Below are 16,722 nucleotides of genomic sequence, written 5' to 3' on the forward strand. Positions count from 1 at the left end.
TCAGGAAATGTCAATTCAGTTTTGATGAACTGAGTAGGAGATTGAGATAGGATATTTAAAGAATGATGTTCTGCTGGTTGACAGTTTCATAAGTCAGTAACTGTAAAGGATGGTCATGTTACATACATAGAAGATGTCACCTAACATGAAAATATATCCAAAACACTGGAAGTCCTGAACAAGAAGCAGGACTAATGAATATGTTAAGTCATTAGAGCTTTAAATAATGTGTAACACTTAATAAAGCTGTAAGAATATTCCTAATGAGTCAGATGAAATATGTCTGTCCCACATTCTCATTTCAAATAATGACTAGTAGCAGATATATAGAGAAGAGTAAAAAAATAAAGTAAGTAAATAACAGTACTTTCTGAAAAACTCTCTTGGTCTTCATTAATTTTTGATCCAGAGTATTTATAGCTAATAATCTGTGTTGTTTTTTTTTCCACATGAATTCATCCAGACACTTTTTAAGTTCTATAATTTTTTTCATCATCCCAACTCTCAAGTGACACGAAGTTTCATGGCTTGACTATATTATGTGAAGAAAAATCTAGTCTGTTTTTGAATCTACAGCTTGGTAATATTGTTTGAGGTGTGCTATTTCTTGCTAGAAAATGAAAGAATAGACAGAGAGAATGTGTTGGAAAATGTAACTGAATCAGAAGAGTGGCAAGCAGTTGCAGTGGGCCCCACTAATATAGAATTCACTGATCTGAATGGCTTGGAGTAGCAAATACTATTCTGTTGCCATTTCTGCTGCTTTTGCTGCAGTAAGGTTTTCTGTGTTATATAAATACAATAAAGTTATTATTTCATTGGTGGTGTTTAATGCAGCATACTTAAGAGAAAAGATTGTTAGCATATTCCAAGAATACTAGTTTGGAATAGCAGCTGCCCATTGCAGCAGTACATATTTAATTAATCTGAATGCTGATACAATGCTGAATACTTAAAATGATCAAGGTTTCAATCCTATAGTTTTACTTAAGTAATTAACTTGCACATTGTTTCTTTGCAACAGCAGCAGGCACATTTCAGTCTCATGAGTGCTAGGACCATGTATTACAAAATTTGTCACCCATGATCCTTTGGCCTCATGGTTTTAGGTCACTGTGATACTATATATGATGACTTAACAGGATGAGAAAATTGTGGTTGCAGAAATGACGGATTAATGTAGAGGTCTGTGAAAGAGGGTTTGCGAAATCAGCTAAAATTTCTTCTCCAGAGATACGTATTATTAACACTTAATTGAATTATGGCAACATTTCCTGACCTCCTTTAACTAAGCTTTAAAAGATACAAAATGAACAAACTTAAACAAAAAGGAAGTAAAAGAAAAACTAGACTTGATCCATCTTTTTGTTTTTATTGATGAGAAGTTTAGGTATGGAAAAACTATGGTGATCACTGTGGCTCACACAGGAAGTCTGTGGCAGAGCTCCTGTCTCCAAAATTTGTCTAATGCTTTACCCCTGAGATAATCCTTCTTTGAATAGTTGTAGGACCATTTTGATAATGACAATGTAAAGTGTAAGATTTCTGAAATGCCTGAGAGCTGATGGAAGTCTAACTTGTGGTTTGAAGGCTGTGTTTTGCCGTGCCTACTGACTGTGCTTTAAAAGAAAAAAGTGATTGTGATTTTAAATACATTCCTTAGACTTTTTATTCATAAAATGTCTGAACCTAATGAACAGTTGTAAGAGAGTGCTTCCCACACATGACAATATAGCCCATGAGAAGAAAACAGAGGAAGCAACTGTAACTTGCGCGATACTGGTTTATAGACAAATATGGAAACAATCTTTTACTCCACTTCTGACATGTGCCGTGAACCGTGGAAATTGAAGAAATGAAAATAGGAGACATCTATGCATAAATGCTTCATAATACAAAAATCCAAATAGGAAGTTTTTGTCTCATATTTTGGCAGGGACAAATGGGCAGAGGCAAACCCAAAGAATTAATTGTTATGTTGGCAGCTCTTCCAGCTGCACTTGTTATTTTTTCTGTTTGTTTTTCATCCATAAAATGCAGTTTCTTGTTACATTTGAATTCATAAGAATCTCAGCAACAATCTGTAAAAATATCAGAATTATTTTTAATACACCTTTATGACACAGGTGGTAGCAGCAGCATCTAGAAAAGTCCGTGAAAATGAAGAAGTGTTTGTTTGTCTGTTCAGGTGGCATTCACAAATACTTTTTGCTGGTAAATATATTATTTAATATGCCTGTGACTGAGGTTTCCTCATCTAACTTCTTGCGATAGGAAGCTCTTGTGATCATTTTCCTTTGAAGTAATATGTCTGACCCTCTGTGATACTTCTTTAGTATTTCTTTTAAAATAGCAGACCAGCGTAAAGCTAATAGCCTCCCAAGAGCATATATCAATTTCAAAACTGTTAAATATTTAAGCAAGATTGATATGTATATACACTGCACTCTCATGTAAATTCAGCATTTGTTTCTCTTCTAATGAAAAGTTACTTCATTTTAATGAGAAAGAAAATGTTTTAGTGCGTGATTTTATAACTACAACTCAGCATTGTTTACTTTTGGAAGACAGTGCATACACAGTATTGTTCCAGCCTTTAAAATGCTTGTAGTATATATAGGGCAAGCAACAGACTTCTGACAATCTTTAAATACATTTTTGTCAACAAAGAATGAAGCTTTAAAACATTTAAAGATAGTTGTGGGGACTGACTTGTGATGTCTGTGTTGGACTCATTCCACTTGTAGTTAGTTTTACTGTCAATTAGTGTTCTCCTGAATATGTTTGGAGAGCCACTTGAGGTGCCTGAACACATTGCTTCTTAGATAAAATATGAAAAATAGGATTTGACAACATGTGACTATACCAGATTAAATGACACTTTCGTTATCCATGTTTGGGTTGCATTCCAAACCAAATTATAACTTTCTACTTCCCTAAATTCCTCATTGGTGTTAGTTATTAGCACTCTCACAAACCTGTGATGTGTTATTATCAGCACCAAACAGCATCATGATTTCAGCACAGGTGCTTTCATTTTATTGTGTGGTAAAACAATCACTGTCTCATTCTTTGAATAGTCTTTAAAGTGCTTTGGGATATTTATGGATAAAAGGCACTGTGTATTGTAAAGTTTAATAATAGTTTCCCTATGGAATGGTGAATACTTTAAAATTACCTCAGTTACTATGATCTAACTGCTAAACTCTACTTGTAGTAAATATGCACAGGTGCTTGTAGAAATCAGGAAAGTGCCAGAGTACACTTATTCTCTTCCTTGTGTTTTCGTAGCAGATAAGTTTGCAACTTAATCTGTGTCAAGTGGACCTAAATGCTCCACAGGAGCCATTTGTACCATATTAATTGGAAAGGGAATCAAATATATATTAAGGTCTCACTCATTCAGCATATATAAAGGCAGGAACTTCTGATTTTTGCTGAACTCCTATGTCCTTCCATATAGCATGGTCCTGTTGGAGCCCATAGAGTTTATATCTGCTACTTTTTGACACAGGAATCTCTGCTCCTTCTGTCTTGAAGAAACCTATGAGATTCTATGCTGTTATAGTGTGAAAATTTGGGAATGTTCTAACAAGGATGAATTTCAGACAGAAAACCAGACTACGTTAAGTTGCTTTGTTATCGTCCTTGTAGGATACACAGAATGTTTTCCTGCCATCTAAACTGTAACATGACTAAAGCTGTCAAAACTGCTTCATGCAGATATGCATCTGAAGATAGTTTGAGATTGGAGAAAGTCAATGTGGTATCCATCTTTGATACTATCAATGCTTTCTCTTTTCCCTTTAATCTTCTTGAAAAATTTCAAGAGCAAAAAAAGGACAAGAGACTTATTCTTAAGAAAATGGGAGCATTCAGAATCAGCTTTCCTTCATTTCTGTCTTAGCTAGTCAGTAATTCATTCAAACAGGAAAATCATATTCTGACATCTAAATACTTTGATTCAAAGAAGAAAAGAATCCACTGCAACAGTGTAAGCCACCAAGTGGAGAAGACTTGCAATTGAGCTGAATGTCTGCATTTATCACCGGGAAATCTTTTGTCCAAGCTGTCCTAAAATCTTCTTATGTTTTCTCTAGCTTGAGTATACTTGGCAGCCATAATCAACCTAAGATTCTTATAGATAGGAGTGGCTTCCTTTGGTGTGATGGTATTTTTCAAACAGCTTTCCATACATTTTCTACTATATAAGAAGCTTTCTTCTTTTTAGGATATCACTTATTAAGAACTCTATTTAACCTAGTAGCCTGTTCCTTGCTATTCTTAGTGGAAGTTGCATTTTTAATAGCATCTACAACAACCAAAGGGTTTGGGAAATACATTAATTCTTGTATAGGGCAGGACTCCCACAATTTATTGTGGATCTAAGATAGCTAATAATTGAAATTTAAATGTTAGATCTTAAACATTCCTTGTGCTTCAGCAACTTCTGCTGCTTAAACACCGTATGATCTAACACCTAAACATTCAGTCTGCACTGAATGTGGACATTTCTTTCTTGTAATTTGCAGTATGGGGAACGTCACATATATACAGCCTTAATTATTTTTAAATGTGTGTATTTTATGAAATTATGCAGTAAATGATTCCCAACACTTGGGTCAGCATATGTAAAAGGTGTAAAAACATTTGCTACCTGAGGTAAAGGGATTATCAGAAATACAAATGAGAATGGCTTAGCCTGTAGATTGTGTGGTAGATTTTTCAGGGAGTGCAACTGGCTTCATTTTACTGCAAGAGTCTATTTCAGAAGTTCCAGAAATTCCACATATGTATACATAATAAAATGTAAAATGCTGGAATTTGTACTGATCTGTTTACTAAAACTGTTACGGTATTAATTCAATGCGGTCAGTAATGTCAGTCTTTGTTCATTTTTTATTCTGTTTCACGTTTCTTCAGGTTGTGACTTCTACACTATACATTTTAATTTCAGCAAACACAGATATGTTCTGGTCCTGTAGAAACAGGAGGCTGGGCCGTGTGTCCTTGAAATATCTTGTATATATTTTACTACATCAGAGCAAGAACTGATGCTTTACCAAGAAGCGATCTTGAAAGGTGCACATTATTAGATTCCTGTTTTACCATAGCACAGAGGGGCAGCATCGGTTGACCTGGAATTAATTCCTTTGTATTGTTCACGTGGTATCACAAAGGATTTGAAGTCTGCTTCTGCGGCCAGTGAGGTCACAGAATTCCTGGAAGAAATTAGTTCTTTGTAAATAACTGCAGCTCACCTCTTATTCTATATATAGCCTTCACGATGGCAACCATCTGCTGAGAGGCAGACCACTCCCCTCTTTTTTCTTTTTTCCCTCCCTCATCACATCAAATTAATGTAAGGATCGTTTCATATATAAACAAATGGACAATTGCTGACAAAGCCAAAGTGAACCCTGAAGACCAGTAATGGAACCCTTTAATAGGCTGACAAAAATGTCTTTGTTGACAAAAATGTATTTAATAGGCTCTGAGACCCTTTCCAAAGATTTTGTTTGTTTGTTTTTAAACTTCATGAACAGCCAAATCGTAATATTCCATGAAGTTTCATATGTAAGATAGCAAAAGAAAACCCACAAAAAAAATGTTTTAGGCAACAGATGTTGACAAGTTCTCATTTCTGTTGCTTTCTACCTACTTGTGTGGTACAAGTAGCAAAGTGTGGAGGATTATGGCTACAATTAACATTTCATAATCACCACCTTTTTAACAGTTTACATTTTTATTGCCTTACACTACCTGCAAGAGTTCTAATAGAGCTTTCTATAAGTGGGAATGTTTTAACTAAATGTGTATTCATGAGCCAGCAATGTGCCCCTGTGGCCAAGAAGGCCAATGGTATCCTGGGCTGCACTGGGACGACTGTTGCTAGCAGGTTGAGGGAGGTGATCCTGCCCCTCTACTCAGCCCTGGGGAGGCCTCATCTCGAGTACTGCGTCCACTTCCAGGCTCCCCAGGACAAGAGAGACATGGAGCTACTGGAGAGAGTCCAGCAGAGGGCTACAAAGATGATCAGAGGGCTGGAGCATCTGCCCTATGTGGAGCGGCTGCGAGAGCTGGGCCTCTTCAGCCGGGGGAAGAGAAGCCTGAGGGGGGATCTTATCAATGTGTATAAGTACCTGAAGGGAGGGTGTCAGGTGGACAGGGACAAACTCTTTTCATTTGTCCCATGTGACAGGACAAGAGGCAATGGGCAGAAATTGAAGCACAGGAAGTTCTGCCTGAACATGAGGGGGAATTTCTTCCTTGTGAGAGCGACAGAGCACTGGAACAGGTTGCCCAGAGAGGCTGTGGAGTCTCCTTCTCTGGAGATCTTCAAGGCCCACCTGGATGCAACCCTGTCTACCATGCTCTAGGTGCCCCTGCTGAGCAGGGGGGTTGGACTAGATGATCTCCAGAGGTCCCTTCCAGCCTTACTGATTCTATGATTCTAATTGCAAAGTAGAGATAGTACCATATTGTAAAAAAGAGGTTAAATCATGGTTCTACTCTGAAGAAGGACTTTATAAAAATAGCAGTTTTGGATTCTAGCCAATGACTCCCAGATCAGCTTTGTTCATTTTACATGTAAAGAAGTTGTGGAGAGAAAAGTGACGGAGTTTCTAATGACCAGCCCAGCAGAGTCTGCATTGGACATGGAAAATCAAGACGTGGCTAGTGTAGTTGCTGTAGGCAATAAAGACCTTACAGGCAAAATATTGCCCTGAGCTAACTTTTGGCACTGGGAGTCCTGAAATTATTTTCTTTTATTTCTTTGTAACTTTGTTAGATTTTGGGAGTTAAACAGGTGTTACAAAAAGCACATTTTTTGCAAAATGTAAGGTTTTGTTGTTTACTGAAAGCTAAGAGTGTTTAAGCATGATAATTTCTTCTGCTTCTTATATTGGTGTAGTGGCCTTTACTGAACTCTGCACTTCCATTGCTAGATTTGTATTAATATTCAATCTGGCTTGGACTTGTCTTCAGTGCAGTGTGACCAGTGCCATGATTGTAGTACAGAATATCCTTAAATGTTAATTCTGTTGAGGATTGTAAGCTGGAAAAATAAAATATCGAATCCTCCTTCCCAGAGCTACAAGTAGTAAAATCACAGCTCTTCTAGTAAAATAAGTGGAGCTGGCTTTGATTGTTTGTGGAATCAGAATTGCTGAATAAAGTATATTTTAACAGGATATAACTTTCTCTTAGTATAACTGCATTTTAGATATGTTTGGGATGTGCATTTTCTTGCTGTTCACACTACAACTCACTGGCATCTCATTTGTTCAGCTTCACCCCTGAAGACAGCATATCATGTAACTGAACTCTGTCACTTTGTACAAGATTAAGAAATGATCCTTAGAAACCTGGCAGTTAAGTTAACCAGTGACTTGCCTGTATTATTCCAAAATTCCTCATCTGTATAATTCTTAAGTGATTAAAACTCTTTTCCCTCTCCCTCTGAGTTTAGCTTTGTTAGGAAAAGCAGCTCAAAATAAAATAATGCTAAGGCTGTAATTTCATTAGAATGAAATTACATTCACCAACAGTCCAAGCTTATGCTATTCCTGCGTACCACCTACTTGTTCGCACACTGTGTGCTGCCATTTTCAATTATTCTAGCAGACCCGCTTTATATAACTGCGCTGTGACTGAATCAGAAAACTGATCCAGGTTAAATATCTATGGTTTGGAGATTTTTTTCCTTTTTTTTTTTTGGGGGGGGGGGAGCTGGATCAGTTCCCCAAAACAGTTCAATTTTGCTTGCACTATTAAGAAACACGATGCTGCAGCAAGGCTGCAAGTATTGGGAAATTGAAGATGAGACAGTTTAACCAAAAGTTACAGCTGTTCATATTATTCCTATTAAAGGAATATTCAGCTTGCAATCTGTTTTTGGAGAGCTAGATTTACAGAATTTACAAGCCAACAACTTCAAGGCTTGCAACACAAGCTCTTTTAACATCTAGAATGTGTAATACCAAAGCAGATTACAGAAAAAAGCATTATTTTGATGCATCTATTCTGAATCCCTAGATAAGCCTAGATAAATATTTGCTCCAGTATAGCAGAGGAATAAGGTGTAAACAAGAAGTTAATGTATGTTTAGCCAGATTTTTTTAATCTTTTTTAAAGCAGCCATAAATAAGTATAGATTTAGCTACTCAATAAAATTTATTTTTAATTTATTTCACTACCATATTTTTTTGCAAGTGAAGTACTTATGTGCAGATATCAATGTACTCATAGGTCTAATAATTTATGTATGGAGAAGCAGCTCCTTAAAAAGAAAAAATTACTTGTAGGGCAAACCTTTTATCTCAATATATGTACTAAAACTTTATCCATTTATGAAATGAGGATAATAAGTACTTCATTTTAGTTTGTTTGCAACAATAGCATGATATAAGCAGTTTTGAGAACTCTAGCATAGATGCTAGAAGATATCTTTATACATTTTTTTTATGAAAAGTGCACATTTGATATGGTATCTGATCACTGGAAAGGTAAAGCTATGTCCTGTGTTTCAAAAACTGGGAATCCCACTAACATCATAATAAAGCAAGAAGTTAGCATCTCTAAAAATTGCCCAGAAATGGGAATGTGTCAGTCTGTCAGAAGCTAAGGAATCGTCACAGTAACTTTCAAATAAATATATTTAAAACCAAACCTTTTGTGAAAATTGAGTTATGCCATCTAAAATTCTAATGCTAAGTTTGCAAAATTATGAGTAATGAAAATGTGAAAAGCTAAAGCCTTATAGAAATTTTTATTGTTAGTTACACTGGTAGATATCTGGAGAAAATAAAAAGAGATAGTTCTGGTGATTTTACTAAGAAACAGACACTAGTTTATGTGCAAAGTCATATCTAGATATCATGATGTCATACTGATATGCTACAAATGCAGGTCTGTGTAGTAATTAAGTTATTCTGCAGTGCTTTTGTAGCTTTCTACAAATGCTAATTTTATGTTCTGCCCATATGATTTGATAGATTATCAAATCAGGAAGTGAAAATAAAACTTCCTTATCCTTTCTTTGCTACACTTCAAAGTAATAGTATATAGGTTGTAATCTACCTTTTCACATCATACTTTTAGAATTAGTGTTAGAATACAGTGCATAATACAATGCATTCCATAAACAAGCATTATTTATAAAATAAATTTTAAAAAGCTACTAACTATGCTATAAAAAATAGAACGTCGTTATACAGTAGAGAAAGTGTATTCCAAGTTTTTAGTCAAATTGGCCATGCAGCTTGATATTTATTCAAATTCTTTCCAGTGAAGTAGTTTCTGAAATACTGTTGTTCTTTGAAATTTGTGTTGTTTATTTTCATCAATTCTGTGTGAACTGCAAATATACAAATTAGCCAAAGATCTGGTTTTGCACAGACTGCCAAGATTACTTGTAGGAGGTCTTCTGTTGCTAATGTTGAAACTCATGTGCCTTCTGCAGAACCTGATGAGGGTTAACAACACATTTTATGCTTCTGCTAGAATCGTTAAGATTTATATCCTCTTTTCAATTAGTATCTTGCTTTAGTCTCAACAACAGAAAAATAAACCAACAACAACAACAACAAACAAACAAGGATAATGTATGAAGCTTTATAGAATTTATATGTTCCTGAAAGTTTTATGGAAGGGAATGCTTAACAAGTAAGCTCAACTGTGTTCTCTATTTCCTTCAAGATGTGTTCATTACACATTTTAGCTTTCAAAGTAGTTTTAACTTACATTTTCCCTTCTTTCTCACTTGTAGAATATTTATAGACTTATAATGAAATGTACTGGTAGACCAGGTTACTATTTCTGCATCCACAGAGGTAGTTGTCACTGCTGCTTATCTTAACAGTCTCCCAGACTGGCTTTACTGTAAGGAAATTAAGAAAAGGGGAGAAAGAGAAAGAAGGGAGATGATTGATAATATGAAATCAGGGAAAACAGTAACCTCTTGGATATCAGGAATTAGTAAATTTCCCTTTGATCAAGTTCCCCCTTTTTAGAACTGTTCTTCAGTGTAGTGAGGCCAGCTGCTTCTGCAATGTCCTAAATGAGTTTGGGTGGTATTAGAGTACCCTGGAATGAAATCATAGACTTACTTGCAATAAAATTTGCCAAGATTAAAACTATCCAGTTATTCAAAGTGTGAATGCCAGATAAATCCTGCTAGGTTGTTCTTATATTTGTCCCAGCTACCATGGCTCACAAATTGGATAGGTGATCTCAATCACCTCATTTTTGAGCTATACCAAACTAAATTTATTTATTAAATGAACATTTAGGAATCTTTCTCTCTTTTTGTCATAGACACCAATGAATCAAGCCTCAACTCGATCTCACTGCATTTTCACTATTCACATCTCCAGCAAGGAACCTGGATCTGCAACCATCCGACACTCCAAGTTACACTTAGTAGATCTTGCTGGATCAGAACGTGTTGCAAAGACTGGAGTTGGAGGCCATTTGTTGACAGAAGCCAAATATATCAACCTGTCATTGCATTATTTGGAACAGGTAAAATTAAAATAGTGAGAAACATTTTTTTCTTCCCCATGATCCAGTTGAACAATGTGCATTAGTTTGGAAGCCTTACTTCCCAAATTCAGTTAGTCTTAGAACTGTGCATTCATGACAGTTTTTTAAAACGTTTGAGTTGATAGCTCCTCATTTGAAATAAAATATTTTCGAAACCTTCATATTTAAAAATAGCTTGACAATTAAAACAGTAAGGTTACATTAGGTATACATGCTTGTGTTTCAGGAATGGTTTTCTTGTTTTGTTCGGAATACTGAAGTTATTAACAAATTTGCAACTCCATTTCTGCTTAAAATTTTCTTTGTGATCTTCATGCCCTGTCCACACCTGGGGTTGTATCACTCAAAAGTCGTTGAACTGAAGTTGGTTCAAGTAAGCAATGTGATATGGTAAAGCATTAGGCTCTTCCCTTATCTGCTATTTCATTTGATCTCTTTGAGACAAGAATTATCTTCATATATATTTTTATTGAGCAACTGCTACAATTGTTTTTACGCCAATAGAACTCATAGATACAACTGTAATAATAAAAAATCTCCACAACTCTGAGGAATTAAGTTCCTCATTCTAATAGTTCTTTTTCTCTCTCTCTCTCTCTTTACAACCATCTAGAGTTTTAAAGGGGAAAAATCTGCCTGACACTTTCTTAGATCATATTAAAAAAACAATATTGGGAAAGCTGAAAATTCTTACTTTTGGGTTGTATTTATTGAGTTGACAAAGTTCAGTATCTTATTCTTGTTCTGACTTAAAAAGGAAGAAAAAGAAGTGGTAAATTAGCAGAACTAAGGAAGTGGGAAGATGCAGTCTCTCTCTCTGTGTTCCCTGACCACCCCACTGTTGGAAAATAGATTCCCTGGTGAACAGTTTACCAGATTTTTCAATGTTGCTTTTTTTTTTTCCTCTTTGGCAAAAGCAAATGTTGAAAGGGTAGGTTCATCCTGACTAATCTCACTAAATTTTTACTAAACAAAAACTTAAGAAAAGAGTTAAGATAGTGATGGGATGTAAGTGTTGCATGGAAACTACGAAAACATAGCATTGCAATAAAAGTGTTTGGTTCACTTCTTTATGTTGCTCAGGCTTCAGCTGATACAAGTTAAAAGAATTTTTTTCCTTTCTTTCAGGTGTTTCTTTTTGCCTTTTTTTTCCTTTTCTTTTTTCTTTTTTGGTATTGCTAAAAGAAATTTATGACCTTGCAGGAATCTCAAAATCTTGGAGTTGCAGGATTCTATGGTTTAAATTCAGTCAGGTTGCACAATGTTTCCAAATTCAATTTATGTTTATTTATAAACACTTCACATTATATTTACATATCTCTGGAATTCTGTAAACTTTTATATTTAGTGCTGTAAAGCTCTAAGCAAGAGTAAAAAAACACTTGGCAATTCAATGAAATATATTTGTTGTTGCTGTACTATTAAGTTGAAATCATTGGAATTTTTCAAGTGAGGTTTTCAGACTTCACAGCTGTTAAAGAAATGAAGTTGTCTCTAAGTTTAAATATATAGTATTACTTTCATAGTCCAGTAAATGCTGTTGCTATTGCCAGACATTTGTTTATTTTGGAGTTCTGCAAGAGACTATAGTATTTTTTCCAAAAGCTTTATTAAAAACTTTTATATACTACAATATTAAGGTACATATTGATCTGTGAGGCTATCATTTGGTGGGAGAAATGGAAAAAAAGTATGAAGAAAAATGCTTAATTATGAATAATTCAGATTTGCTCTTTTTAATTTTTACTCTGTTGTATGTTTTATTTAGTAAAATTTACAGTTGAGGAAATCCTTCAAAATAGGAAATTTTGTGCTTGTTTGTATGTTTGAATTCTTTAAAATTAAAAATGATTAGAAAATATAAACTGATTTTTCCACTTACTGGGAAGCATATTTTTCATTTTTATGTGTCTTTTTTAGCAATAACAAATGTCTTAGTTTTAATTTAATCTACAGTCAGAGATACTTAATCTGAAAAAAGGGGAGACTTAAGGCACAGTGGATGGCAATCAGTCATTTACTATTACACTGGATTCTTTTCATAGCCCCATTTATTTAAATTTGACCTAGCAGTAAAATGTTTTTATTTTAGTTTTGGTCATGGTAAGTGATAACGATAAGTGATTCAAAAATGGGCCTCTTTGGAGTCATAAATTGCTTATTATGTGTGCTCATGATCCTTTTTATTTACTGTATGAATTTATCTATTTACAATACAGCATCACATGACCTTTTCTGAGGTTGAATTTAATAATCTCTGGAATGTATTTTAGGATACTCAGATTTGAAGTGGTATAGAAGAGAAGAATTTTGCATTTTGTCATGCAACTTTTCATTCCTACTATAGAATAAATACAGTTGGGGATAAGCATGTTGAGTTCTGTTCGGGATTGCATATCATTAATAAAAATGTTTACTATACTAAATCAAAGAGTAATGAAGACAGTAAGAAATATCTTGTGTTCAGTAGGAACTAGTCCATTCAATCATGATTCTGCTGTGACTAATATTAAAATGGAAGCATTCTCCAAAATAATTTATTTACAAGTTCAACTGTTTAGTTTTGATCCATTGATACTTTACTACATGTATGAGAAAAAGCCCCAGTTTACTTTCATAGATGCTTGAGACTAGCATTGGCAGAATATGGTATCCAAAAAATAAGAACGATAAGAACGATTGCAAATTACCAGATGGCAACAGAAGAGGTGGGACTGTGAGGAGCAGAGCTTAAACTGTAAAACTCTAATAGACGTGGGCTGGGAGAGTGGATTGGCAGAAATTAGAAGAGCAGGGAGGTATGGGCAGGAACATGGAAAGTGTGGGATGTGGATCAAGGGTAGGGACAGAGCTCTTGTAACAGTGGACGGACAGGAGAAACAAAGGAAACGTCTGGCATAGGAAGATAGTTTCAGAGCATATGATGCAAGCAACTGCAGGGTGTAGTGTAGCCAATAACTCTGTACCCACTAGAGACACATCCCAAAATCCTCGTTTACTACTCACGCCCTGACTACATTTCCTGTCTGCCTATTGGCATGAGGCATGGGTGCAAATCTTTTGCTTGTACATAGGTTACTGCTTGCATAATGGCTGTGCACAGGGACTGGGCCTCTTGGGCACGCTGCAGAGGGTATCATAACAGCTTGTGACTCTCAGATCTTATTTTGTTCTTAAAAATATTTCTAAGTGTTTCTGTAAAGCTATTTGTGAGTGATTGTACCTATAGTACTTACCACCTGCTCTTTGCTGCTGTATTTCATATAGATACAGTTTTACACTCCACAAGTGGAAATATCTCTGACTGCTTTCATGTTTAAGAGATTAAAGAGGTCTTAAAGTGGTTTCTTTCACGTACTCCTCCTCTAGTCAAACTTTGTGGCTTAAATGATGACAATTCAAATCAATATATTGCAGTCCTGGTTCATCAATGATGTTAATGCCTATCAAAATGAGACCCACCAGTATCAAAAGGAAAATCACTTACTTTTGATATCAAAAAGGTAGACATGCCATTTTTTTTCTGTGTCAAAATGAGACAGTTTTTTTATTACGTTTGGCTGGGTATAGAAAATTCAGGTTCAAATCTTGCCCATTCTACAGGGGGTCCCTGTCACTCACTGAAAGAACATAATTGCCTTGTCCTTCAGATTTGTCCCCTTTCTATTCCAGATTCTTTAATTAGATTCTAAAGATTGATTTTTGCGGTTTGGGTGAGGTTTTACCAAAGGGACTAAAGTGACGTTAGCCATCATATCCTGTGTTACATGACTCACATGACAATAAAGCCACTCTTGCATTGTGAAAGTGGGTCACTAGTTTGGGTAGGTTCAAATTCTGTCTGGGCTACAGACTCCTCTGTAACAGTTCCCATTTTTAATGGAAGTAACATTTATTTCCTCTCATTCTTTTTCCATGTTCTCTATTCAGATTGTAGTCTCTGTATGGGAAACTGAGTGTGCATAGTATACTCTATATTGCATAAGGTTTCTAGGCAATATGATGAATATATATATATACACACGCAGGTGTGTGTATATTTTATATATATATATGTATGTATAAAATATTTAACATACTTCAATCTAACAAGTTGTGAGATGTGAGATGTTAAAACCTTGCTCCAGAAATGTATTTTCAGATTGCTCTATAAGATAGTAACTTTTGTGTTATGCATTTGTCCCTCTGAGGGCTGTTACTATAAAATTTATAGTAAGAAATTTTAACTTTCTGAAGACTATTAATAAAAACTAGTGCCAACAAAAATATTAACACTAGATTTCCTAAAATAACAATTTTCTTAAATGCATCATGAACAAAATATATGTTGGTATGTAACACTTTTCAATGTTGGTATGTAACACTTTTAAAAGGAAAAAACTTCTAACCATTTGGGATAGTTTACATAACTCATATAGCTATAGTTTTTCATTATAGTGCTTGGCCAGATAGCAGTTCAAATCTTTTGTATTACAACAATTCATAGGGTAATCTAGCTTTTTATTTAATAATAACTAGGTCACATAATGTAAACAACTGAAAAGGGAAACTGAGAATAGTAGCTGTATCATTTCCTGTTTGGCTAAGTTGTATATATCTGAACTGAATTAGGCTATTTCTTTCCAGCAGTACATGGTCACAGTGCACCATTTTAACTGTATTTGTACTTTTCAAGAAATTATTTCTAGGAAATAAATGAATTGACCACTCTAGGAACTGTGTGTTTAAAGAATTTATTGTTTTAAAAGCATGCTTTAGCAAATGTTAAAGAAATTTTTAGTTGAATACTATTCATATTTTGCTTTCTTATTATACTAGAAAAGAAAATCTAGGAAAATTTTCAATAACTTACTGTGTATCAGGAAACTGGTTTTAAGTTTATCATGTGTTCAATTTCCATTTTGTTGAGAAGTTGTAAAGATAGAATATAATGAAATTAAATTTATTTAGTCTCTCAACTGCAGCTCCTACGAAGTCATAGAAGCATACTCTAATTTAGGAGATAATTGCTTCAATAAAATCAGTGGGTTTGCAGGTAACTGTGTTTAGTTTTTGTTATATCAGAAGTTTAGGTTGCTGAGCAGATCTTTTTTGTTCTCTTTCTGTGTTAATTGTTAATATATATGTAAATTTAAAAACCTTTCTGCATTTTCACTATTATTTCAGGTAATAATTGCCCTTGCAGAGAAAAATCGGTCACACATTCCCTACCGAAACTCTATGATGACCTCAGTGCTAAGAGACAGCCTGGGAGGAAACTGTATGACTACCATGATAGCAACGCTCTCTTTAGACAAAAGAAACATAGATGTATGTTATTTCCATCTATTTTTAAGGAAAACAATCATTTGTTACAAACTGTACTGTTTTTAATTTTATTACAGTTTGCAGTTACAATATATGTTTTCATTCTTATCCTCACAAAAAATATTTTACCATTGTCTTCAGAAGATAATTCTGTCACTGGTAACTGCAGTAAGATGGAGACAAATTCTTCCTAATATTCTGTAAAGAGGAAGGGAGAATTCTTTCTTGGGAAAGAACTTGCACCTAGTAGTGAATCAAGAAAATTGAAAAATTGAACTCTTTTCCTGATGAATGAAACTCAGAGTTATGGAAAAATATTTCCAAGGAATTTTCCAAAGGACACGTTGGTAAGATCTATCAGCAGAATTCTGATCTCACTGAAAATCTTGAAAGAACTGCCGTAGACTTCTGTGGAGCCAAGATTTCATCATTTGAGTATGGTAGAAAATTCGAGAGTTTATGGTAGTAGGAGGGAGCTGAGTGGAATGATTAGGGATTTTTGGACACTTTTCAGATATTTTTAGCTCCCTTCACTAGGTTCCTGCCCTGGAATTGTACCTATTGATGTTTTCTTCTCTTTGTTTACCAAAATATATGTTGCAATGTGCATACGTAGAGCATTGCTCAAAGCAGTTTATAATCTAGTTATTTTCTGCTTTTCTATAACATCAAAATTCTCTAGTATGAGCAAGCAAAAAGAACTATTACAAAAGCCTGTGAATATTTTCTGAAATGCAATGGAAAGCACTATACTTAAATTCTATCTCACCTAGTTGAAGACAGTTTCTTCTTTAGAAAAGAACTTCGCTGTTAAATGACAACAGATCATTTGAACTTGTAAACTCATAATTATGCAAGTGTGATGCC

General features: G+C 34.8%; 1 protein-coding gene across 1 annotated transcript in view; it reads left to right on the forward strand.

The window, feature by feature from the left end:
- Positions 1-16,722, forward strand: part of KIF6 (kinesin family member 6) — a 183,676-nt gene that overhangs the window by 36,919 nt on the left and 130,035 nt on the right. The window contains exons 7-8 of the mRNA XM_062573606.1: positions 10,321-10,527; positions 15,715-15,858. Coding sequence (XP_062429590.1) covers positions 10,321-10,527; positions 15,715-15,858 — 351 coding nt within the window. The remainder of the gene's footprint in view (positions 1-10,320; positions 10,528-15,714; positions 15,859-16,722) is intronic.

This window comes from Rhea pennata, chromosome 3 (assembly GCF_028389875.1).
Source record: "Rhea pennata isolate bPtePen1 chromosome 3, bPtePen1.pri, whole genome shotgun sequence".
Taxonomy (NCBI): Eukaryota; Metazoa; Chordata; class Aves; order Rheiformes; family Rheidae; genus Rhea; species Rhea pennata.